Source organism: Diabrotica undecimpunctata, chromosome 2, assembly GCF_040954645.1.
Source record: "Diabrotica undecimpunctata isolate CICGRU chromosome 2, icDiaUnde3, whole genome shotgun sequence".
In the NCBI taxonomy this organism is placed as follows: Eukaryota; Metazoa; Arthropoda; class Insecta; order Coleoptera; family Chrysomelidae; genus Diabrotica; species Diabrotica undecimpunctata.
In genome coordinates, this window is record NC_092804.1 from 170,294,444 (window position 1) to 170,316,581 (window position 22,138).

The window sequence follows — 22,138 nt, forward strand, 5'->3', positions numbered from 1 at the left end:
GAAGATATTTGACTGCGATTAAATTGCCCTCAATGAAAAAAGGACCAATAATATGATCTCCAAAAATTCCAGTCCAAACATTCAACTTTTGTGGATACTGCGTAAGCACAGACACACTAAAATGCTTATTCTCCTGAGACCAATAACGTACAACGGATGGATTATGTTTCTTGTGAATCGTGAAGGAGGACTCATCTGTAAACAAAATATTTTTCAAAAAAATTATTATTTGCATGGCATCTCTCCATCATAATTTCACAAAATTGCATCCGTTTAAATTGATCATCAGGAAATATTTCTTGAGTTGTCTGCACTTTATAACAATGGTAGTTGTTTCTTTTCATAATATTCTTCACTGTTTTTGCATTCAAATCAACTTTATCGGCAATTTGTTTACTTGAACACGGCGTCGGTTTAGCCAATCTCAAACTTGAATTTCTCTAATTTCTCGTTCTTGAGAAATGTTCTTTTCGCGAGGTTGATCTGATGGGGAGCATTTTTTACATCTGCCATTAATACAGCCAAACTTTTCAAATTGATAAATAATGGCCAATGCAGTTTTTTCTATAGGTATTGGCCTATTTTCAAAAGCCATAATAAATAAATTAATGGTTTCTTGTACTGAATTGCCCCCAAAGTACCATTTTATTATTTGTACCCGTTCTTCTGTTGTATAAACAGTCGGCATATCAAATTTTTAGTCTTCACACTTACACGGTTTCCTCCAAAAAGAAATACATAGCATAGCGTTCGGCCTGTTTCGTAAGCAGTTTACAATTGAAGAGAACGAACGAATGGCGATGTTGCCAAAATTAACTTGTTTTATTGGAAATTTGGTTACAATTTCGTCAAATAAAAATGCAAATCTGTAAATTTCTCATGGATTTAAGAAATTTTGTACCAGTATTTGTGTCAATTAGTGTTTCATTTTTAATATCATCATCCAATTTTGAACAAATATAAGCAATTTGCGGCGATCAGTGGCGCGGCAATATAACCGCGCTACTGATCGCCAATTTTTTTAATCAATTCAATGTTTGAAATCAAATATGTAATAAGGCAACCCTGCCGCCGTTTCTTACGTATAAGCTGGATTGAAAATAATCGTCTGGTATTCACTAATGGGAGTTTATAAAGAATGTGGTGGGGAGACCAAGGGGAAATATGATTGTTATCTTTGTCTATTCGCTGAAAATATGATTTTATATCTGTGTTAGATATCCTGTTAAATTCTAAAGCTATAATAAAAATCCTAAAACTAATTCTATATTTATATTAAATTTTTACATGATATTACAATAAGTATATACAAATTTAACGTTATTAAAAAATTTTTCTTTAATACACAATTTAAATATAGTTTTTCACTTATCTGGTCCGGAAAACAAATTTCACATTAACAAAGTTTATCTTCAGTGTGCAATTTCTTATGTTTTTTCATAGAACCTAACAGAGAAAACGACGTAAAACAAATTTCACATTGATAAGGTTTCTCCCCAGTGTGGGTTCTGGTATGATTTTTCAAAGCACTTATTACAGTAAACGACATCGAACAAATTTTACATTGATAAGGTTTCTCACCAGTATGCACTCTCATGTGTATTCGTACAGAAGATGATTCGGAAAACGATTTCAGGCATGTTTTACATTGATAAGGTTTCTCTCCAGTGTGCGATCTTATATGTTTTGTAAGGTTACCTGGCTGAGAAAACGACTTCAAACAAATTTCACATTTATAAGGTTTCTCACCACTGTGCATGATCAGATGTTTTTTTAAACCAGATAAATAGGAAAATGTCTTAAAACAAAATTTACATTGGTACGGTTGTTCTCCAGTGTGCGTTCTATTATGTGATTTCAAATAAGATGTTTCTTTAAATGACTTCATACAAACTTCACATTGATAAGGCTTCTCACCAGTATGTAATCTCATATGTCTTTTTAGATGGTCTGATCGTATATATGATGTAAAACATATTCTACACTGATAAGGTGTCTCTCTAGTGTGCAATTTTCTATGATTTCTCAGAGTACTTGAGTGCGAAAACGACTTGAAACAAATTTTACATATGAATTCTTCAGTGAACTGACCCATATGTTGTTCTTTATTAAATGTAAGTTCTAGCGAAGTTTTTATTGTTTCCATTTTATTCCTCTCTACAAAACCTAAAATAAAAACCAACTATAAAAATTTGTTGTTGATCAAACTTACTTATAAAAAGCAAGCAATAAAGTATTAAAATGACCAATTGACGTTCTAACATTTTGAGATATGTAACAATTCCACCCAGATAATTCAGGGTTTCACTAAAACTTTAGACATTGGAATTTTAACATGACACCAAGTCAATGTTAACCTGTGAACTTCTTCCTTGCAGTTGAAGCTCCTTACTCTCGAAACTGGGATTTTAGATGACCGTTCTTATTATTATTTTAAGTTTGTTTTTCAAAGTTGTAGCCTTAATGAGATACCGATGTCTAACTTTGGTACCAGCCAACGTTTGGAGGGTCTTCTAGGTGGTTTATCTTCCTTTGTAATCTTTATAAGTCTATTATCATGTATTCTATCAAAGTTGTCTCGCCATGTTCTTTTTCTAGAGTCTAGACTAATTTACAACGTCTTGGATGTTACACAGAGTCCTGGTACCGCTGCTCCCCACTTTCTCTCTTTCTCTCTAAGTGCTTTGCCATTAATTGATCTTAGGGATTTCATTTCTGTCCGTCTTAGCAGCAGTTGTTTCTGCTCATGTTTCTGTTGCGTAAGTACAAGTTTTGTGAATTCGGGTGTTGCTTTCGATGCTCATATATTTTTTCAACCATATTACATCACGGAGAAATCCTGAAGTGTTTGCATTTCTTGTTTTAGATTTCTATTTCTTGTAACATTAGCGCCTAGAAACTTAAATGACATGACTTGCTCTATACTTTTATTATAAATTGCATATCTTTTGGTTCTCCTCTGTATTGTCATAGAATCCGTTTTCTGGATAGAGATAATCATATTTACTTTTTTTTTTACTATTGCAAATCTGTATCGTAGTCTGTAGATTTAACTTCGCCAATTTAACTCCGTCTCTGGTAGTTGATGGATGAATAGAGTAGCTCTGTAACTATCATTGCCCGTCCAAAGCCCGGATAAAAGCAAAGGGTTGTGCCAGGAAGGATATGTGGAAGTAAAAACCTTGCTAAAACCATGTAAAGAATGAATATAGAAAGCAGTTTAGAGGCTAGGGCGTTCCCCATAAGCGACGCGCAGTTGCGACCTCACCTGACCGCTGCGAAAAGTGAGCTAGGGTTGCCCCTTAGAGGACGGAAGGGGCCTGGTGTGCGTTTTAGTATGTGATTTCAATGAAGTTTTTGTGGTAGACTTCGAACAAATTTCACACAGATAAGGTTTCTCACCAGTATCAACTCTCATATGATTGTTTAGATTATCTGAGCGCGGAAACGATTTAAAACAAATTTCACATTGATACGGTTTCTCGCCAGTATGCACTCCCATATGATTATTTAGATTGTTTGATTGGGTAAATGATTTAAAGCAAATTTCACAATTGTAAGGTTTGTCACACGGTTTCCTCCAAAAAGAAATACATAGCATAGCGTTCGGCCTGTTTCGTAAGCAGTTTACCATTGAAGAGAACGAACGAATGGCGATGTTGCCAAAATTATCTTGTTTTATTGGAAATTTGGTTACAATTTCGTCAAATAAAAATGCAAATCTATAAATTTCTCATGGATTTAAGAAATTTTGTACCAGTATTTGTGTCAATTAGTGTTTCATTTTTAATATCATCATCCAATTTTGAACAAATATAAGCAATTTGCGGCGATCAGTGGCGCGGCAATATAACCACGCTACTGATCGCCAATTTTTTTAATCAATTCAATGTTTGAATTCAAATATGTAATAAGGCAACCCTGCCGCCGTTTCTTACGTATAAGCTGGATCGAAAATAATCGTCTGGTATTCACTAATGGGAGTTTATAAAGAATGTGGTGGGGAGACCAAGGGGAAATATGATTGTTATCTTTGTCTATTCGCTGAAAATATGATTTTATATCTGTGTTAGATATCCTGTTAAATTCTACTATACCGACCATAAACTTTTACCTACATCGTATATAAGCTATAATAAAAATCCTAAAACTAATTCTATATTTATATTAAATTTTTACATGATATTACAATAAGTATATACAAATTTAACGTTATTAAAAAGATTTTTCTTCAATACACAATTTAAATATAGTTTTTCACTTATCTGGTCCGGAAAACAAATTTCACATTAACAAAGTTTATCTTCAGTGTGCAATTTCTTATGTTTTTTCATAGAACCTAACAGAGAAAACGACTTAAAACAAATTTCACATTGATAAGGTTTCTCCCCAGTGTGGGTTCTGGTATGAGTTTTCAAAGCACTTATTACAGTAAACGACTTCGAACAAATTTTACATTGATAAGGTTTCTCACCAGTATGCACTCTCATGTGTATTCGTACATGAGCTAATTGAGAAAACGATTTCAGGCATGTTTGACATTGATAAGGTTTCTCTCCAGTGTGCGATCTAATATGTTTTTTAAGGTTACATGGCTGAGAAAACAACTTCAAACAAATTTCACATTTATAAGGTTTCTCATCACTGTGCATGATCAGATGTTTTTTTAAACTAGATAAATGGGAAAATTTCTTAAAACAAAATTTACATTGGTACGGTTGTTCTCCAGTGTGCGTTCTATTATGTGATTTCAAATCAGATGTATCTTTAAATGACTTCATACAAACTTCACATTGATAAGGCTTCTCACCAGTATGTATTCTCATATGTCTTTTTAGATGGTCTGATTGTATAAATGATTTAAAACATATTCTACACTGATAAGGTGTCTCTCCAGTGTGCAATTTTCTATGATTTCTCAGAGTACTTGAGTACGAAAACGACTTAAAACAAATTTCACATTGATAAGGTTTCTCCCCAGTGTGGGTTCTGGTATGATTTTTCAAAGCACTTATTACAGTAAACGACTTCGAACAAATTTTACATTGATAAGGTTTCTCACCAGTATGCACTCTCATGTGTATTCGTACATGAGCTAATTGAGAAAACGATTTCAGGCATGTTTTACATTGATAAGGTTTCTCTCCAGTGTGCGATCTAATATGTTTTTTAAGGTTACATGGCTGAGAAAACGACTTCAAACAAATTTCACATTTATAAGGTTTCTCATCACTGTGCATGATCAGATGTTTTTTTAAACTAGATAAATGGGAAAATTTCTTAAAACAAAATTTACATTGGTACGGTTGTTCTCCAGTGTGCGTTCTATTATGTGATTTCAAATCAGATGTATCTTTAAATGACTTCATACAAACTTCACATTGATAAGGCTTCTCACCAGTATGTATTCTCATATGTCTTTTTAGATGGTCTGATTGTATAAATGATTTAAAACATATTCTACACTGATAAGGTGTCTCTCTAGTGTGCAATTTTCTATGATTTCTCAGAGTACTTGAGTGCGAAAACGACTTGAAACAAATTTTACATATCAATTCTTCAGTGAACTGACCCATATGTTGTTCTTTATTAAATGTAAGTTCTAGCGAAGTTTTTATTATTTCCATTTTATTCCTCTCCACAAAACCTAAAATAAAAACCAACTATAAAAATTTGTTGTTGATCAAACTTACTTATAAAAAGCAAGCAATAAAGTATTAAAATCACCAATTGACGTTCTAACATTTTAAGATACGTAGCAATTCCACCCAGATAATTCAGGGTTTCACTAAAACTTTTCAGAAAGTAAAACAGAGACATTGGAATTTTAACACGACACCAAGTCAATGTTAACCTGTGAACTTCTTCCTTGCAGTTGAAACTGCACGGTTGAAACAGTTACTCTCGAAACTGGGATTTTAGATGACCGTTCTTATTATTATTTTAAGGCAATGTATTGTTTTTCAAAGTTGTAGCCTTAATTAAGATACCGATGTCTAAATTTCGTACCAGCCAACGTTTGGAGGGTCTTCTAGGTGGTTTATCTTCCTTTGTAATCTTTATAAGTCTATAATCATGTATTCTATCAAAGTTGTCTCGCCATTTTCTCTTTTTCTAGAGTCTAGACTAATTTACAACGTCTTGGATGTTACACAGAGTCCTGATACCGCTGCTCCCCACTCTCTCTCTTTCTCTTTAAGTGCTTTGCCATTAATTTATCTTAGGGTTTCATTTCTGTCCGTCTTAGCAGTAGTTGTTTCTGCTCATGTTTCTGTGGTGTAAGTACAAGTTTTGTGAATTCGGGTTTTGCTTTCGATGCTCATATATTTGTTCAACCATATTACATCACGGAGAAATCCTGAAGTGTTTGCATTTCTTGTTTTAGATTTCCATTTCTTGTAATATTAGCGCCTAGATACTTAAATGACATGACTTGCTCTATACTTTTATTATAAATTGCATATCTTTTGGTTCTCCTCTTATTGTCATAGAATCCGTTTTCTGGATAGAGATAATCATATTTACTTTTTTTTCTACTATTGCAAATCTGTATCGTAGTCTGTAGATTTAACTTCGCCAATTTAACTCCATCTCTGGTAGTTGATGGATGAATAGAGTAGCTCTGTAACTATCATTGCCCGTCCAAAGCCCGGATAAAAGGAAAGGGTTGTGCCAGGAAGGGCATATGGAAGTAAAAACCTTGCTAAAACCATGTAAAGAATGAATATAGAAAGCAGTTTAGAGGCTAGGGCGTTCCCCGTAAGCGACGCGCAGTTGCGACCTCACCTGACCGCTGCAAAAAGTGTGCTAGGGCTGCCCCTTAGAGGACGGAAGGGGCCTGGTGTGCGTTTTAGTATGTGATTTCAATAAAGTTTTTGTGGTAAACGACTTCGAACAAATTTCACACAGATAAGGTTTCTCACCAGTATGCACTCCCATATGATTATTTAGATTGTTTGATTGGGTAAATGATTTAAAGCAAATTTCACAATTGTAAGGTTTTTCACCAGTATGTATTCTTATATGTTTTTTTAGATCGTCTAAACGGATAAATGATTTAAAACATGTTCTACATTGATAAGGTTTCTCTCCAGTGTGCAACTTTCTATGATTTCTCAGATTATTTGGACGAGAAAACGACTTAAAACAAATTTCACATTGATAAGGTTTTTTCCCAGTATGCGTGGGCATATGGTTTTCCACCTCCCATGATTGAGAAAACGTCTTTAAACAAATCTCACATTGATAAGGTTTTTTTCCATCGTGCGTTCTCATATGTATTCTCAAACTACCCTTACGGGAGAACATCTTAAAACAAATATGGCACGAATAGGGTTTATTATGCACTTTAACGTGTTTTTGTAAATCTTTCATCAGAGAAAACTGCTTGTAACAAATTTCACATAAGAATTCTTCAGTGAACTGACCCAAATATTGTTCTTTATTAAATGCAAGTTCTGGCGAAGTTTTTATTACTTCCATTTTATTCCCCTCCACAAAACCTAAAATAAAAACCAAATATAGAAAACTAAAACAATTTTTAATTGAAGGTGATTACTTGGCAACATCGCACCTAACGAAGCCCTTAACGATAACTTTTCAACGAAATCATATTCCACTTATCAATTTTGCAGAGGCGTACCAAAAAAATTTTTAATTATTTATTTAAACACATAATTAAGTAAAAATTAAATCTAAGACCGATATAATTATTAAATTATCATGTGTCTTTTAAGAGGTATCTTATAGTTGTCTAACAAAATAAAGTAAAATTTTATTGTTATTATAGAGTACCTAATGCAGTACTTCACAAAACAAAAATCCTCGCAAAATACTTATTTTTTCATTTTCATTTTAGTAGAAATTTCAACATACGATCTCGCCGTTGCACTTCATTCTCTATTTATAGAATTGCTGTCTGATATAAACGTTATATTTGTTTCGTTTTAACTTGATTTGAACTGATTTAATTATTTATTTAAACACACAAGTAATTACGTAAAAATTAAATCTAAGACCAATATAATTATTAAATTATCATGTGCCTTTTGACAGGTATCTTATAGTTGTCTAAAAAATTAAAGTAAATTTTTATTCTTATTAGAGAGTACCTCATAGAGAACTTCAAAAAACAGAAAACTTTGGAAAATAATAATTTTTTTCATTAGACTAAACAATCTGAAATTTTAACATACGATCTCGTCATTACACATCATTCTCTATTTATATAATTGCTGTGTGCTGTAAACGTTGTATTTATTTTTCTTAATTTAAAGTTCCTTGTGTTTATTTGTTTATATAAATATAAAAATATGGTATGAAGTTCATATAAATTAAAATGAAGTAAGCTAAACTATTATTATGTGAATACGTGTATATAGTAGTGCATTTGTTTATTTCAGTAAATTCTCAAAATATGAAATGAAGATGGCACAAACTACTAAAGAGTTAATAGCGTTGTTAGAAGAAGACTCAGATTGTGAAAATGCTCACTTACTTAATGTGGTATATTTGCCGCCGAGATTAGATTAGAAAGTTTCTGATATAGAAGACATTGATGATAATATTATTTGTGAATAATCAATAAAATCAGATATTGCAGGTACATATGAAATACAAGTGATTGGGAATTCTGACGATTCTGATTATGATATTCCTCTGAACCACAGATAAAACATGCAAAGAAAAAACCAGGCAAAAATAGTAAATCCAAATTTATCTCAAGTTGTAACAACAGATATTCCTTCGTGCTCAGTAGTAATTCAACATCAGTCTGACAGATATTTAGACAATATAAAAGCCAACTATGGAGGCAAGTCATATATTGAAGTTTTTTCACTCTTTTTTGATAAAAAAGTAATTGAGAGCATTCTATATTTTACAAATATTTATACATCGCAGAATACCCGTCACGATTTTGAAATGAATATCATAGATTTAAAACAAATTATTGTTTAGCATATGTATATTGCTACGATAAATTCTGACCCAAAACCGTAAATATATTTATTACTAATATTCTCATTCATTCACGTATTTTCTAGGTAATGCCTACCTGACACACGATGGGCCCCCCTCCGTTATAAAAACAATTCGAACTTTCTGGAGACGAGCCAATGTAAACATACCAGTTTTGAGACCAATTCGCCGCTCGGTCTAGTCCAGAAGGCCATCGAATTTTCTAGTCTAACGGTATTGAGTATATAACAGGATTTTTTGGAGAAAACAGTCAGTCAAAAAAGAAGCTCATATTGTAACGTCCGATAGATAAATTATGTAATTAGTCAAATAAATTGTTGTACAGTGGTTTAATAAATTGATATAAATTATCGTGTTTTAGTAAATTAAAATAAGAACAATAAATTACAATTAATAACGACTTAACAATATTATCTCGTTCACACTCTGCTTCAAGTTGATATGCATGGGTCAAAGGATGAGGATAAAGAAGTGCACATTATAAAAGAAAGCATGAGCCGACATAGATTTATATTTATAATAGTGAAGAAACCGCTACATCAGTGTCAAACTTAGTACATAGACGTCAATCTAAATTTGCTTTACCAGATGAAACCAGATTCGTCAATATTGGCCACAGTACAAAAAGAAACGATAGTGCAAGAATGTAGGATATGCAAAAGTAATACTATTTATTTATGTAAAAGGTGTATAATGCAACTACACCCCGAATGTTTCGAAAATTTTCACCTTAAAATTTAATTTACATTTAAGATACAATACGTTCCTTTACTAAAAATTGTACTGTTTTCCTTGAAAATGAGCTTTTAATCCAATCTAATAAATTACAAATTTCTCTTTGTATATTGAGCGGCCGTTAATGGGTTAATACCCATTAACCTTGCCTCAAATTTACTTTACTTACCTCAAAACTATATAAAAGTTAATAATTAAGTATATTTAATAAATATATTCCCAAGAAATAGAACACACTACGCCTATGCACATGTGCATAATGTGGAACGAATAAACTAAAATATCATATTTCTCTCATTCCCATTCTTTCTAAGAACGTAAATATGTATAGACCAGCAAAATATTGATAAGTTTACCGATGTTTCAAACTATTCAATGAACTTGTCTCACTATACACTAGTGAATCGCACCAATTTATATTGTTACGGGGGCAAATTTTATGGGAATTATCTTACTTTTTCACTTATTTACATGCGCGAAGCATACACAATAAAAATGACCCCGGTAAGAATTTACTGTTGACATTTTACATGGTTGCCGCTACCGTTTAGTTCAATTTGTAGATTAGTCACCTTTAATTGAAAATTGTCCGACTATAGCATATTTTTCTTCAATAGAATATTCAATTTTACTAACAGTTAAACTTTCAGTAATTCTTACATTTTTAGTTTCAAGAAGTAAATATTTTTAACAATACACCTCAGTACGACACTGTTTGGCTTTCACGTTCAATTGTTTACGGTTGGGAATATGTAATTTGATTGAACTGTAGGTATACCGATCTCAGTGGTGACTCGTGTGATATGGTATCGTGCATTAAAATAGAGGCATCATCAATAAAACCTGCATATGGAACCACATGTTCTTCCAAAATATCTCTGATATAACGATACGCCGTTAAACCTCCTACACGTCCTCCACCAGGCACGAAAACCAACTCGGTTTTCCCGTTCATAGAAATGCCTGCCCAAAACATACAAGAACCGCCTCGATATGACACAATTTCTCGTATACAACATTGAGCAAATCACTCTCTGGCCTTCTATAGACTCGACGCCTCTTGTCATTGCCGTATAGGCAGAAAGTACTTTCGTCAGAGAATAATACCTGTCTCCATTGATAGTCGTCCCAATCCAGATGTTCGCGAGTAAATTCTACTCGCCTTTGCCCCTGGGCTGGGATGTCTCTTGTCGTTGCGACAAGATTTCCGAAGGGCAAATCGAAACGTCAAAAATAAACTTATTTTAAAGTAAAATTGTGGCTCATTCTCAGTAAAAATAGTAACTTTAATAATATTGTCAGTCCCTTTCAATAACCTTTTATCTGTTTCTTTGGGTTTGTCGCAATTCTCAGTGATAATCGCACCTAAGTATTAAATGCACCCGGCTCGAAATAAAGAAAGATGGAGGAGAGAAGGGTACCTATCTGGCCTATGTCCAATATTGGATGTTTCAAGGCTAATAGATAGATAGATAAATTATTCTGAATCGGAAAGCTAAGAGGAAGGCGATGATAGTAAAAATGAATAGAAAACACTGTATAAATTTTATTTGAAAAATTATAAATTCTGTTGTTTAACAAATTTTATCCAACTGAAGTGAAAGTTTAGTTTAATTGTTTTGTATACAAAATTCATAACTCTACCTGTAGAAACAAAAACCGTAAGTCAAGAAAAAGATTAGTTTTAAACATTATAAATATATGTAACCCATAAAAGAATATCCTGTTATGGTATCTACAACTGATTTGATGAATATTAGCTATTTAACAATATTGAGATTTGATTTCACCTATATTTTATTTGTTTTCAACTGGCAGCTCATTACAAATGCAAATCTTCACTGATCTGCAAACAGCAGGAAAAGTAGTCAAACTGAAATCACTCAAAATAATTTTCTCTCCTGTTGAAATGTAGTTTTAGATATTATTTTTCAAAGAGTCCATCCTGTTCACACAGAAACAACAATACAAACCCATGCCTTATATCAGGGCTCATGCCCTGATAAAATTGACATTTTGATGGCAACATCGTATTGCGGTTTTTTTTGTATCCCAAATAATCATTACATATATTATTTGACCTTCAAAAAGATTTGTTTATAAAACTAACTTATCCGCTTATATTGGTAATCAGCAAACACGTTTAAAAAACTGCTGACATCCGAGTTACCCAGATCGAATACCTTAATAATATAGCGACGGCTTCCTCAGCCAGTATTCGAATACTTTGGTTTAAGCACTGGTCTCAAGGACTTTCAGGAATCGAATACTCGTTGATTCTTGTTATTTGAGAACCCCATCACTAGTATAATCTATAACTAATATCGATGGGTGTTTGGAAGAACTCTTTTAGTTTGCGACTTATGATATCGTGGGATTAAAAACAATTTTGTATTTGTTACACTTTTGTTTTAGGTATTCTGCAAAGAGTTTGCCATCAGTACCACGCTGTGATCGTAAAACCAAAGTTTTTGAATGCATTAAAGTGACCAGTAAAATTTCAACAATTGTTGACAATTGTGTGACAATTTCACACGGCTTTTTATAAGACGGCAATGATTTATGGCTTTGATGGAAATTCTTAACCTTTATTTGAAGATTGGTAGTTGCAATGGGCTGCCAGTTGCGAACAAATAGACTTTAAAAATAATATTTAGAATGTATTTAGAGATTAACGGGTAAATTTGACATAAATGTTTGTTATAAAAGAGTCAAATAATCCTATTTTAAGATAAGTAAACGACAATTTTTTAATTTGTTTTATGTTATTTCTTAGTTCTACGCAAGCGACTCCAATACTTTCTTTAACACAGACTACTCTCATTCAGTGTACTCAACAAATTTCTTTAGAACATATCTAATATTCTGAAGTATTTTTCTCGAATTTGTCGTACTTGGGAGTAAATAAAACATTAGGAAGGTTCTATTTTAGCGTTCAATCTCATATGTTTGTCTAAATAATCTGGTCGTAGAAATGACTCATGAATGAATTTTTCATTGAAAATGTGTTACTCCAGTGTGTGTTCTAGTATGTGATTTCAAAGCACCCTTTACAGAAAACGACTTCAAACAAATTTCACATTGATAAGGTTTCTCACCAGTATGCACCCTTGTAGTATGTTTCTTTAGAATGTTTGGTCGGGAAAATGATTTAAAACAAATTTCACACTGATATGGTTTTTCTCCAGTGTGCATTCTAGTATGTGATTTCAAAGTTCCCTTTGCAGAAAACCATTTCAAACAAATTTCACACTGATACGGTTTCTCACCAGTGTGCACTCTCATATGCTCATTTAAATTTTGTAGATAGGAAAATGATTTAAAACAAATTTCACATTGATAAGGTTTCTCGCCAGTATGCACTTTCATATGTTCATTTAAATTACGTAATTTAGAAAATGATTTAAAACAAATTTCACATTGATGTTCATGAGTTTTTTCCCCAGTGTGTAATTTCATATGGTCTCTCATAGAACCTGGTAGAGAAAACGACTTAAAACAAATATCACACTGATAAGGTTTTTCACCAGTATGCACTCTTGTATGTTGCTTTAGAGTGTTTGGTTGGGAAAATGATTTAAAACAAATTTCACATTGATAAGGTTTTTCCCCAGTGTGTGATCTCATATGTTTTTTCACATAATCTGGTCGGGAAAACGACTTGAAACAAATTTCACATTCATACGGTTTTTCCCCAGTGTGCGTGGTCATATGGTCTTTCATCTCCCTTGATTGAGAAAACGACTTTAAACAAATTTCACACTGATATGGTTTTTCTCCAGTGTGCGTTCTAGTATGTAATTTCAAAGACTCCTTTGTAGAAAACGATTTCAAACAAACTTCACAGTGATATGGTTTCTCACCAGTGTGCACTCTCATATGTTGCTTTAAATTGTGTAGATGGGAAAATGATTTGTAACAAATTGCACATTCATGAGTTTTTTCTCCAGTATGCAATCTTCTATGTTTTTCCATAGAACTTGGTCGAGAAAACAACTTGAAACAAATTTCACACTGATAAGATTTTTTTTCAGAGTGTAACCTCAGATGTACTTGCAAACAACTATTACGAGAAAACGACTTTAAACAAATATGACATGGAAACGGTTTAATATGCCCCTGAAGATGTTTTTTTAAGTCGTCCTTCCAAGAAAACTGCTTGTTACAAATTGCACAAAAAAGTTCTTCAGTGAGCTGACTTAGACATCGTTCCTTATTACGTGTAAATTCTGGCAAAGTTTTTAATATTTTCATTTTATTCTTCTCCAGAAAACCTGAAATAAAAACCAACTAATAAAAAGTTGTTGACGTTGAAACTGACAAGTGGTGCGACTTGGAAAACTTATATAAAACTACATATATATATTATACAGAAATTTAAAACAGACATTTTAAAACCTTCCAGAGAACAGAAGCATCAAGAATCTTCTGAGAGTAATCAAATTAAGCAAAACTGTTCCATACATAGATCAAGTATATTTTCGAGTGGAGAGCTATTCCCTTCCCAAATTTTGGATGTAAGGGCACTAACATCGACAGATATAGAAAGCGTATTGTGCAAAGTCCGAATAAAAACATATACAAGGTAAGTCATGAGGAACTATACATTTTCCTACCTCGTATGGAGGCCCTTATGGGGAATAACAAATGACCATTAAAAAATGTCTGCTAGCATTATTTAATAATATACAGGGCGAGTTGTGACTTTTGACTGAAAACTCTATTCGTAATAACTTTCGAATGGGAAGTTCGATTTGTCTCATATTTTGGTCAAACGTTACACTCCTACCACCCGATCAACTGATTTATTCAAAATTAAGAACATCAGGTTTGGTTTTAAAAAATCAGTTGGTGTTGTTCGTAGAAAAGATTTCAAACTGTAGGACGGTTTTTGAAAACTATAATAAGAATTTTATAAATAAGACAAATAGGCAATTAAAAAGCCATATATGTTTCTTCCCACGCACTTATTAATTGAAATATAGGGGTGTGACGGTAGGGCAACCTTGCATGGGTGAAAGAAACTAAGTTTTGTTTCCCGTCTACAAACACCTTCAAAAACGGAGTCTTATAACGGAAAATAATTCGGCAGAGGTGATAGATAAGTTGAATGGAGAGTAGTAGTGGCGAGCAGACCGAATAAATTGTGAAATTGTTGAATCCCAGCAGAAAAATAACAAAAACATGGGTTATTACAAACGTCACGTTAATAGCGTCGATATCTGACGTCACCTTCCAGCAAACGAAACTGTCAAAAACCAATTGCGACGTTGCCTATGTGTATAGAAAGTCGGATAAAATAGAATAAATTAAAACAAAATTAAATATTAACAGATAATTAATATAAAAGAATAAAACTATTGAATAGACAGGATTGATAGGAGTGATTTCTCTGAACCGTTGAGGTGGAAATAACTCCCTCGGCAGTCCTACTGCTCGTGAAAGATGGAAACAGACTAAAGATGAAGAGAAAATAAAAGAAGATATGATATATTTCATAAAAATACACCTGAAGGAAGAAGTAAATATAAAAAAAGCAATAAAACTAGGGCAGAAAACTTGTTTGCTACGAATAAAAGAACAGTAGGAAAAAAAAATAAAATTATGCAAAAAAAGAGTCGACTAAAACAGCTAAAGGGTGAAAAGGTATTCATAAATATGATCTAAAAAGCAAAGAAAGAGAAAAGACATATCCGAAAAATGTAAAGAACTCGGGGAAAATGGTAAAACTGTAAAAGTATGTTTTAAAAAGATTATTGTAGACGGAGAGGAATGGAGATGGGAAAAGAAAGGCATTTTTAAAGATATTGGGAACAATCCCAACTAAGTTACCACTTTTACAAAATTTATGCTTTCTATTTTCTTATTATTAGTGTTAAGAGTTTTTAATTTCATGGAATCTTTTTTTAAAGTATATGTAACTAAACAAGTTAATTCAAAACTCGTATTTTTCAAAAAAACTTATTGATTTTAACTACATCCGTACCCCAATGGTTTATGGTCTTGACGGCAACCCTTAACCTCTATTTGAGTTGAAGATTTGCATTTTGAGCTGCCAGTTGCAAAGAAATGCACTTTAAAAATAATACTTAGAAAGTATATACAGTTATACAACAGCCAAATAAGCTTATTTTAAGATAAATAATCGAGAATTTTTTAATTTGTTTTATGTTTCTTATGTCTGCCCAGAACGCGACTAGCATAAAAAGCTTCCATTTCTTTTTTCGAATACTTTCTCTAACACAGACTAGCCTCATTCAGTGTACTCAACAAATTTCTTTAGAACATGTTTAACATTCTGGAGTAGTTTTCTCGAATTTGTCGTATTTGGAGTAAATAAAACACTAGGAAGATTCTACGAGGATAGATTGATATTAAACTAGCCTTTGATAGAGGGCGCTACTTGATACCGAATTGGTTTCGGTGTTGACATTTGCCATTCATGACATGACGTCTGTCGAAATTTTAAGTTTTAAAAACAATTAGATTGGTTTTTACAGCCGTCAAAGCAAGCAAATTTTGTGTTTTGGGAGAAATGGAAAAAATCGAGTACTCTTCGGTGATTAGGTTCCTCCACAAAAAGGGTAAAACGAATGTGCAAATCAAAGCCGATCTGGACGAAGTTTATGGTGAGGTTGCACCTTCGTTAGCAACAGTAAAATTTTGGAAAACTGAATTTGTTCGTGGTCTTACGAGTGTTTTTGATGATGAGCGTCCCGGGAGACCAAATGAAGTCACCACGCTGGAAATGATCAACAAAGTCCATGACATGATTATGACAGATCGTCGAATTAAGCTCCGCGAGTTAATAGAGGTCCTAAACATTTCCTACGAACGCGTACACAACATCATTCACCATCATTTGGACATGAAAAAGCTATCCGCGCGATGCTGACAATCGATCAAATGCAAAAACGTGTGACCACTTCGGCGACGCTTATGTCGTTGATACGGCGCGGTCCGAAGGATTTTTTTCGCCGAATTATCACCATTGATGAAACCTGGGTGCATTATTACACACCGGAAACCAAAGAACAGTCGAAACAGTGGCGTAAACGCGGCGAAGGGCCGCCGAATAGGCCAAAGAGTGCACATTCGGCCGGCAAAGTGATGACGACTGTTTTCTGGGATGCGAAGGGCATCATCCACATCGACTACTTGGAAAAAGGAAAAACAATCAATGGTGAGTACTACGCAGCATTATTCGATAGATTCGATGCCGAATTGCGTCGAAAACGCACCGGTTTGGAACGCAAAAAAAGTGCTCTTTCACCAATACAATGCACCGGCTCACCGATCGGCGGTCGCCATGGCAAAATTACACGAATTGGGCTATGGATTGGTTGAACACCCACCGTATTCCCCAGATCTTGCCGCCAACGATTTTCTCCTGTTTCCAAACAAAAAAAAATGGCTCGGAAGACACCGTTTCGCAACAAATGATGAAGTCACCGCGGAAACTTCGGCCTATTTTGAAGAGTTCGAGCAAAAGTACTATTCGGATGGGATAAAAAAATTGGAACATCGTTTTACTAAGCGTATCGAGCTAAAAGGGGACTATGTTAAAAAATAAATCGATTTAATTCCAAAAAAACTTGTTTTTTCTATCAAAGCTAGTTTTACATCAATCCACCCTCGTATTCTAGCGTGCAATCTCATATGTCTGTTTGAATAATATGCTAGTGGGAACGACTCGAAACAAATTTTTCATTGATAATGTGTTACTCCAGTGTGTGTTCTAGTATGTGATTTCAAAGCACCCTTTACAGAAAATGACTTCAAACGAATTTCTCATTGATAAGGTTTTTCTCTAGTGTGTGATCTCATATGTGTTTTCACATAATCTGATCGGGAAAACGACTTTAAACAAATTTCACATTCATAAGGTTTTTCCCCAGTATGAGCTGTCATATGGTTTTTCATATCACGTGATTTAGAAAAAGACTTAGAACAAATATTACACTGATATGGTTTTTCTCCAGTGTGCGTTCTAGTATGTAATTTTAAAGATCCCTTTGCAGAAAACGATTTCAAACAAATTTCACACTGATACGGTTTCTCACCAGTGTGCACTCGCATATGTTCATTTAACCTATGTAGTTGGGAAAATGATTTAAAACAAATTTCACATTGATAAGGTTTCTCGCCAGTGTGCACTTTCATATGTTCATTTAAATTATGTAATTTAGAAAATGATTTAAAACAAATTTCACATTGATGTTCGTAAGTTTTTTCCCCAGTGTGTAATTTCATATGCTCTCTCATATAACCTGGTTGAGAAAACGACTTAAAACAAATATCACACTGATAAGTTTTTTTTTCAGTGTGCGACCTCTTATGAAATTGCAAAGAACTATTATGAGAAAACGACTTAAAACAAATATCACACGGAAAGGGTTTAATATGCCCCTGAAGATGTTTTTTTAAATCGTCCTTCCGAGAAAACTGCTTGTTACAAATTGCACATAAAAGTTCTTCAGTGAGCTGACATAGACATCGTTCCTTATTATGTGTAAATTCTGGCAATGTATTTATTATTTTCATTTTATTCTTCTCCAGAAAACCTGAAATAAAAACCAACTAATAAAAAGTTGTTGATGTTGAAACTGATAGGTGTGACTTGGAAAAAGTAAATATGAAAATACACACATATATAGAAATTTAAGACAGACATATTAAAACCTTCCAGAAAAGAGATTATCAGATTTTTAATGTAAGGGCACTAACATCACCAGAGAAAGGAAGTGATCATAAGCAAGTATTGTGCAAAAATCCGAATCAAAACACATTTACAAGGTGATTCATGAGGAACTATACATATACTCCTACCTCGTATGGAGGCCACTATGGGAATAATAAATGACCAATAACAAGTGTCTGCTCTCATTATTTAATAATATACAGAGTGAGTTGTAAATTTTGACTGAAAATTCTATTTATCATAACTTTTTAATAGTAAGTTGGATGTGTCCTATTGATGTGTGAAATTGCTTAAAGTTTACATTACTACCTCAAGATCAAATGATTTATTCAAATATAAAAATATCAGATCCGGTTTTAAAAAATTAGTTGTTTTGTTCAAAAAGTTCAAACTATATATGGTTCTTGAAAACTCTAATAAGAATTTTATAAATTAGACAAATAGGCATTAAAAATGCTAGATTTTTTCCCACACAATTACTTAATTTTTAATAAAAAAAATCAAATTTAACTTTGAGTTAAAAATTTAGCAAGTGAACCATAGATATAAACAAATGTAACTTTCCTTGTAAAAATTAAATTTTTATTAACAAACATTTAATTTAACGTTTAACAAACAAACCGGACCTGTTTTTTTTTCAGTTTGATTTACTCAGGAAAAAAATCAGGTCAGGTTTTAAAAAATTAGTTCTTCATCATCGTCTTTGGCTCGACAATCCTCTGTGGATCTTGGCCTGCTCCAAGATTCGTGGCCATTCTGTTCGGTTTCTGGCAACATGTTGCCATCTTCTGATTTTTAATATCCGTAAGTCGGTTTCAACTCCATCTAACTACCTAATTCGCGGTCGGCCTTTGCTTCTTCTTCCTACAGGTGTTCCTGTGGTTAGCTTTTTAGCAATCGTATTTTCTGGCATTCGTATTATGTGTCCAGCCCATCTAAGTTGCTGTGTTTTAATGAACGTTATGACATCTGGCTCATCAAAGAGCTGATACAATTCAAAATTACATCTTCTGCGCCACTGCCCTTGGTCGTTTATAGCTCCAAATATTTTGCGGAGTATTTTACGCTCAAATATTCCCAAAAGCCTTTCATCTTTCTGCGTTAGAGTCCATGTTTCTGCTCCATATGTGAAGACCGGCCTCAGCAATGTTTTGTATATAATAATTTTAGTTCTTCTTTGAATGTTTCTTGAGTGGAAATGCATTTGGAGTCCATAGTATGCCCTATTTGTAAGATTTATTCGCTTGTTTTATTGGTAGCAGTCAATAGCGACCCAAGGTGTGTGAAGTTGTCAACACGTCCAAAGGTAAGACTGTTTCTCTTTCCACATTTGCTATCGGAAAATTAGTTCTTCGGTTCAGGGAAAAAATTCGCCCTGTATACGGTTTTAAAAAATTATAATAAGAATTTTTAATTAGATAAATTGGTAAATAAAATGGCATACTTATTTTTTTACCACACGATTACTTCATTTTTAAATAAAAAATCAAATTTGACTAAGAATTTGCAAATTAGCAAACTGAACTACAGATTTAAAAAATGTATCTTTTCTTGCAAACATTTTTTTTTGAACATATATCTAAATAAAAGGCTATGATGACAGTGACAGGTCACACTAATTCCGGTCACCTAACGGCGCCATCTAGGAAGGAAATATGAACTACCATATTTTAATCATATTTTGTCTTTGAAACGATACGTTTAATTCATAATACTGTATTAATTACATATTAATTTAATTAATAAATAATTTAAATAATATTTTTAAGGTAGAGTTTATTATAAAACAATGTAAAGGTTTACGTTATTTTAGATTTAAAACATTCTTTCCTAGTGCCATCTAGGAAAGAAAATCTGAACTACTCAAATCTGACATTTCATTCATATTTTTGTTCTTGAAATGATCCCTTCAATTAAAAATACTAACAATATTAATTACATATATTAATATAGTATTTTTCATATAAAAATACGTGCACGTCATTCAAGATTTACGACGTCAGAACCACACAGCGTTGCCAAAACATCAGAATAGTTAGTAAGTGAGGAATTTTTAAAATGTCAACTATTTGTCAAACTACTATATTAACAGTAAATGCACTTAGTTTTAAGACTACTGCAACACACTAAAATACATAAGAAAACATTTTAATACAAAATTATATATTCTAAATTTTAAACTTACATCTTTTAGAGCATTAATAGTAAAAACGTCCCGCCATTATTTCTTGTTCAAAACAATCTATCTCATAGAATAGAATATTCTTTATTAATCCCATCAGATCACATTGTGATATAGGACAAGTCATATAGTACATAAAGCATGATCAACAAGTTATATAGGACAATTACATAAAACAAAATCAATAAAATATAGATTAATATAAAAAAAAAGATATGCGATATAGAGCGTCTCTGAACCCGTCGGTCCTCATTCCCTGTAGTCTTTTATTAAGTCAAAATAATCATTTAGGTTGTAAACGCATAATTGGATCAAGTATGCTTTTAATTTATTTTTGAATTTTTGAATATTATTTTCATTTCTTATATTAAGTGGCAAACAATTGTAAAATTTAGATCCTGCAAAATCAGGGCTAGTTTCAAAGAGAGTTGTGGAGTGTTTACACACGCTTGTCAACATCCCGTCTCGTCGGGTAATTATGAAAGTCAGAGTTAAGGGGAAAAATTTTGAAATTTAGTTTTGACGTGAATAATACACTTATAAATACATAAAGCATGAAAAGTCACCAGTCTGTTCAATAAAATATTTACGACATGATTGTCTATTATCAATATTGAATATCAAACTAAGAATTCTCTTTTGAGTTATAAAAACTCTAAAAGAGTTTCTAGAGTTTCCCCATAAGACAACATTATAGGCGATATATGAATAAACCAATGCATAATACACACTTATCAATTGATTGGTGTTAAATACGGTTTTCAACTGAAGGATCGCATAGTAACCCTTATTCATTGTTTTGCAGACTTTGGTGACATTTGCATCCCATGTCATATTACTTTCTAGAATGCTACCAAGAAATAGTGTTGTATCACTAAAGGGTATTTCCTCAGAACTAACTGTGATTTTACAACCATGGGATCGCTTACAGCGCGAGTAGAACTGCATACAAGTAGTTTTCTTTGCATTTACCATTAAAGAGTTCCTTTTACACCAGGTTGTAAATTCCTGTGCTACTAAGTTCATTTTTGAAATGAGTTCGACTTCAGTTGACTCGCCAACTACAATTGTTGAATCATCTGCATAAAGAACTGTATGGTCTGCAGTTAAAAAATTTATCAAATCATTGACATATAAAAGAAATATTAAGGGTCCCAATACGAAGCCTTGCGGTACACCTTGATCAAGATTAAAAACAGATGACTTCTTATTATCGACTTTTACTAGGAATTTACGACGTTGTAAGTATGACCTTAACCAGTTCAAGAAATGATCCCGAAAACCAAGGGCTTCTAACTTATGCAGTATAATTTCAATGTCAATAGAGTCAAAAGCCTTAGTTAAGTCAAAAAAGAGTGCACCCACATACCTTTTTCGATCCAAAGCAGCGTGGATATAATTAAATAATGAAATAGAAGCACTCTCTGTAGATTTATTAGGAAGAAATCCATGCTGGCATTTATTTAGGATATCATATTTATTCAGCCGTCTCAAAAGTTCGAATAGCTATGATGATTGCCGACCTCCGCCGCGGAGATGGC

General features: G+C 33.0%; 1 protein-coding gene and 1 long non-coding RNA gene across 5 annotated transcripts in view; one reads left to right on the forward strand and one right to left on the reverse strand.

Moving 5' to 3' along the window:
* Positions 1–1,396: 1,396 nt before the first annotated feature.
* Positions 1,397–22,138, reverse strand: part of LOC140435197 (uncharacterized) — a 28,382-nt gene continuing 7,640 nt past the window's right edge. Inside the window, exon 3 of one of the 4 annotated variants that reach the window (XM_072523979.1) lies at positions 1,397–2,166. In XM_072523979.1, coding sequence (XP_072380080.1) covers positions 1,397–2,166 — 770 coding nt within the window. The other 3 variants (XM_072523977.1, XM_072523980.1, XM_072523978.1) reach the window with 3 other exon arrangements.
* Positions 1,484–5,055, forward strand: LOC140435199 (uncharacterized). The gene is made up of 3 exons (XR_011950120.1): positions 1,484–1,572; positions 4,382–4,465; positions 4,970–5,055. It is a non-coding gene; the product is annotated as an uncharacterized lncRNA (long non-coding RNA).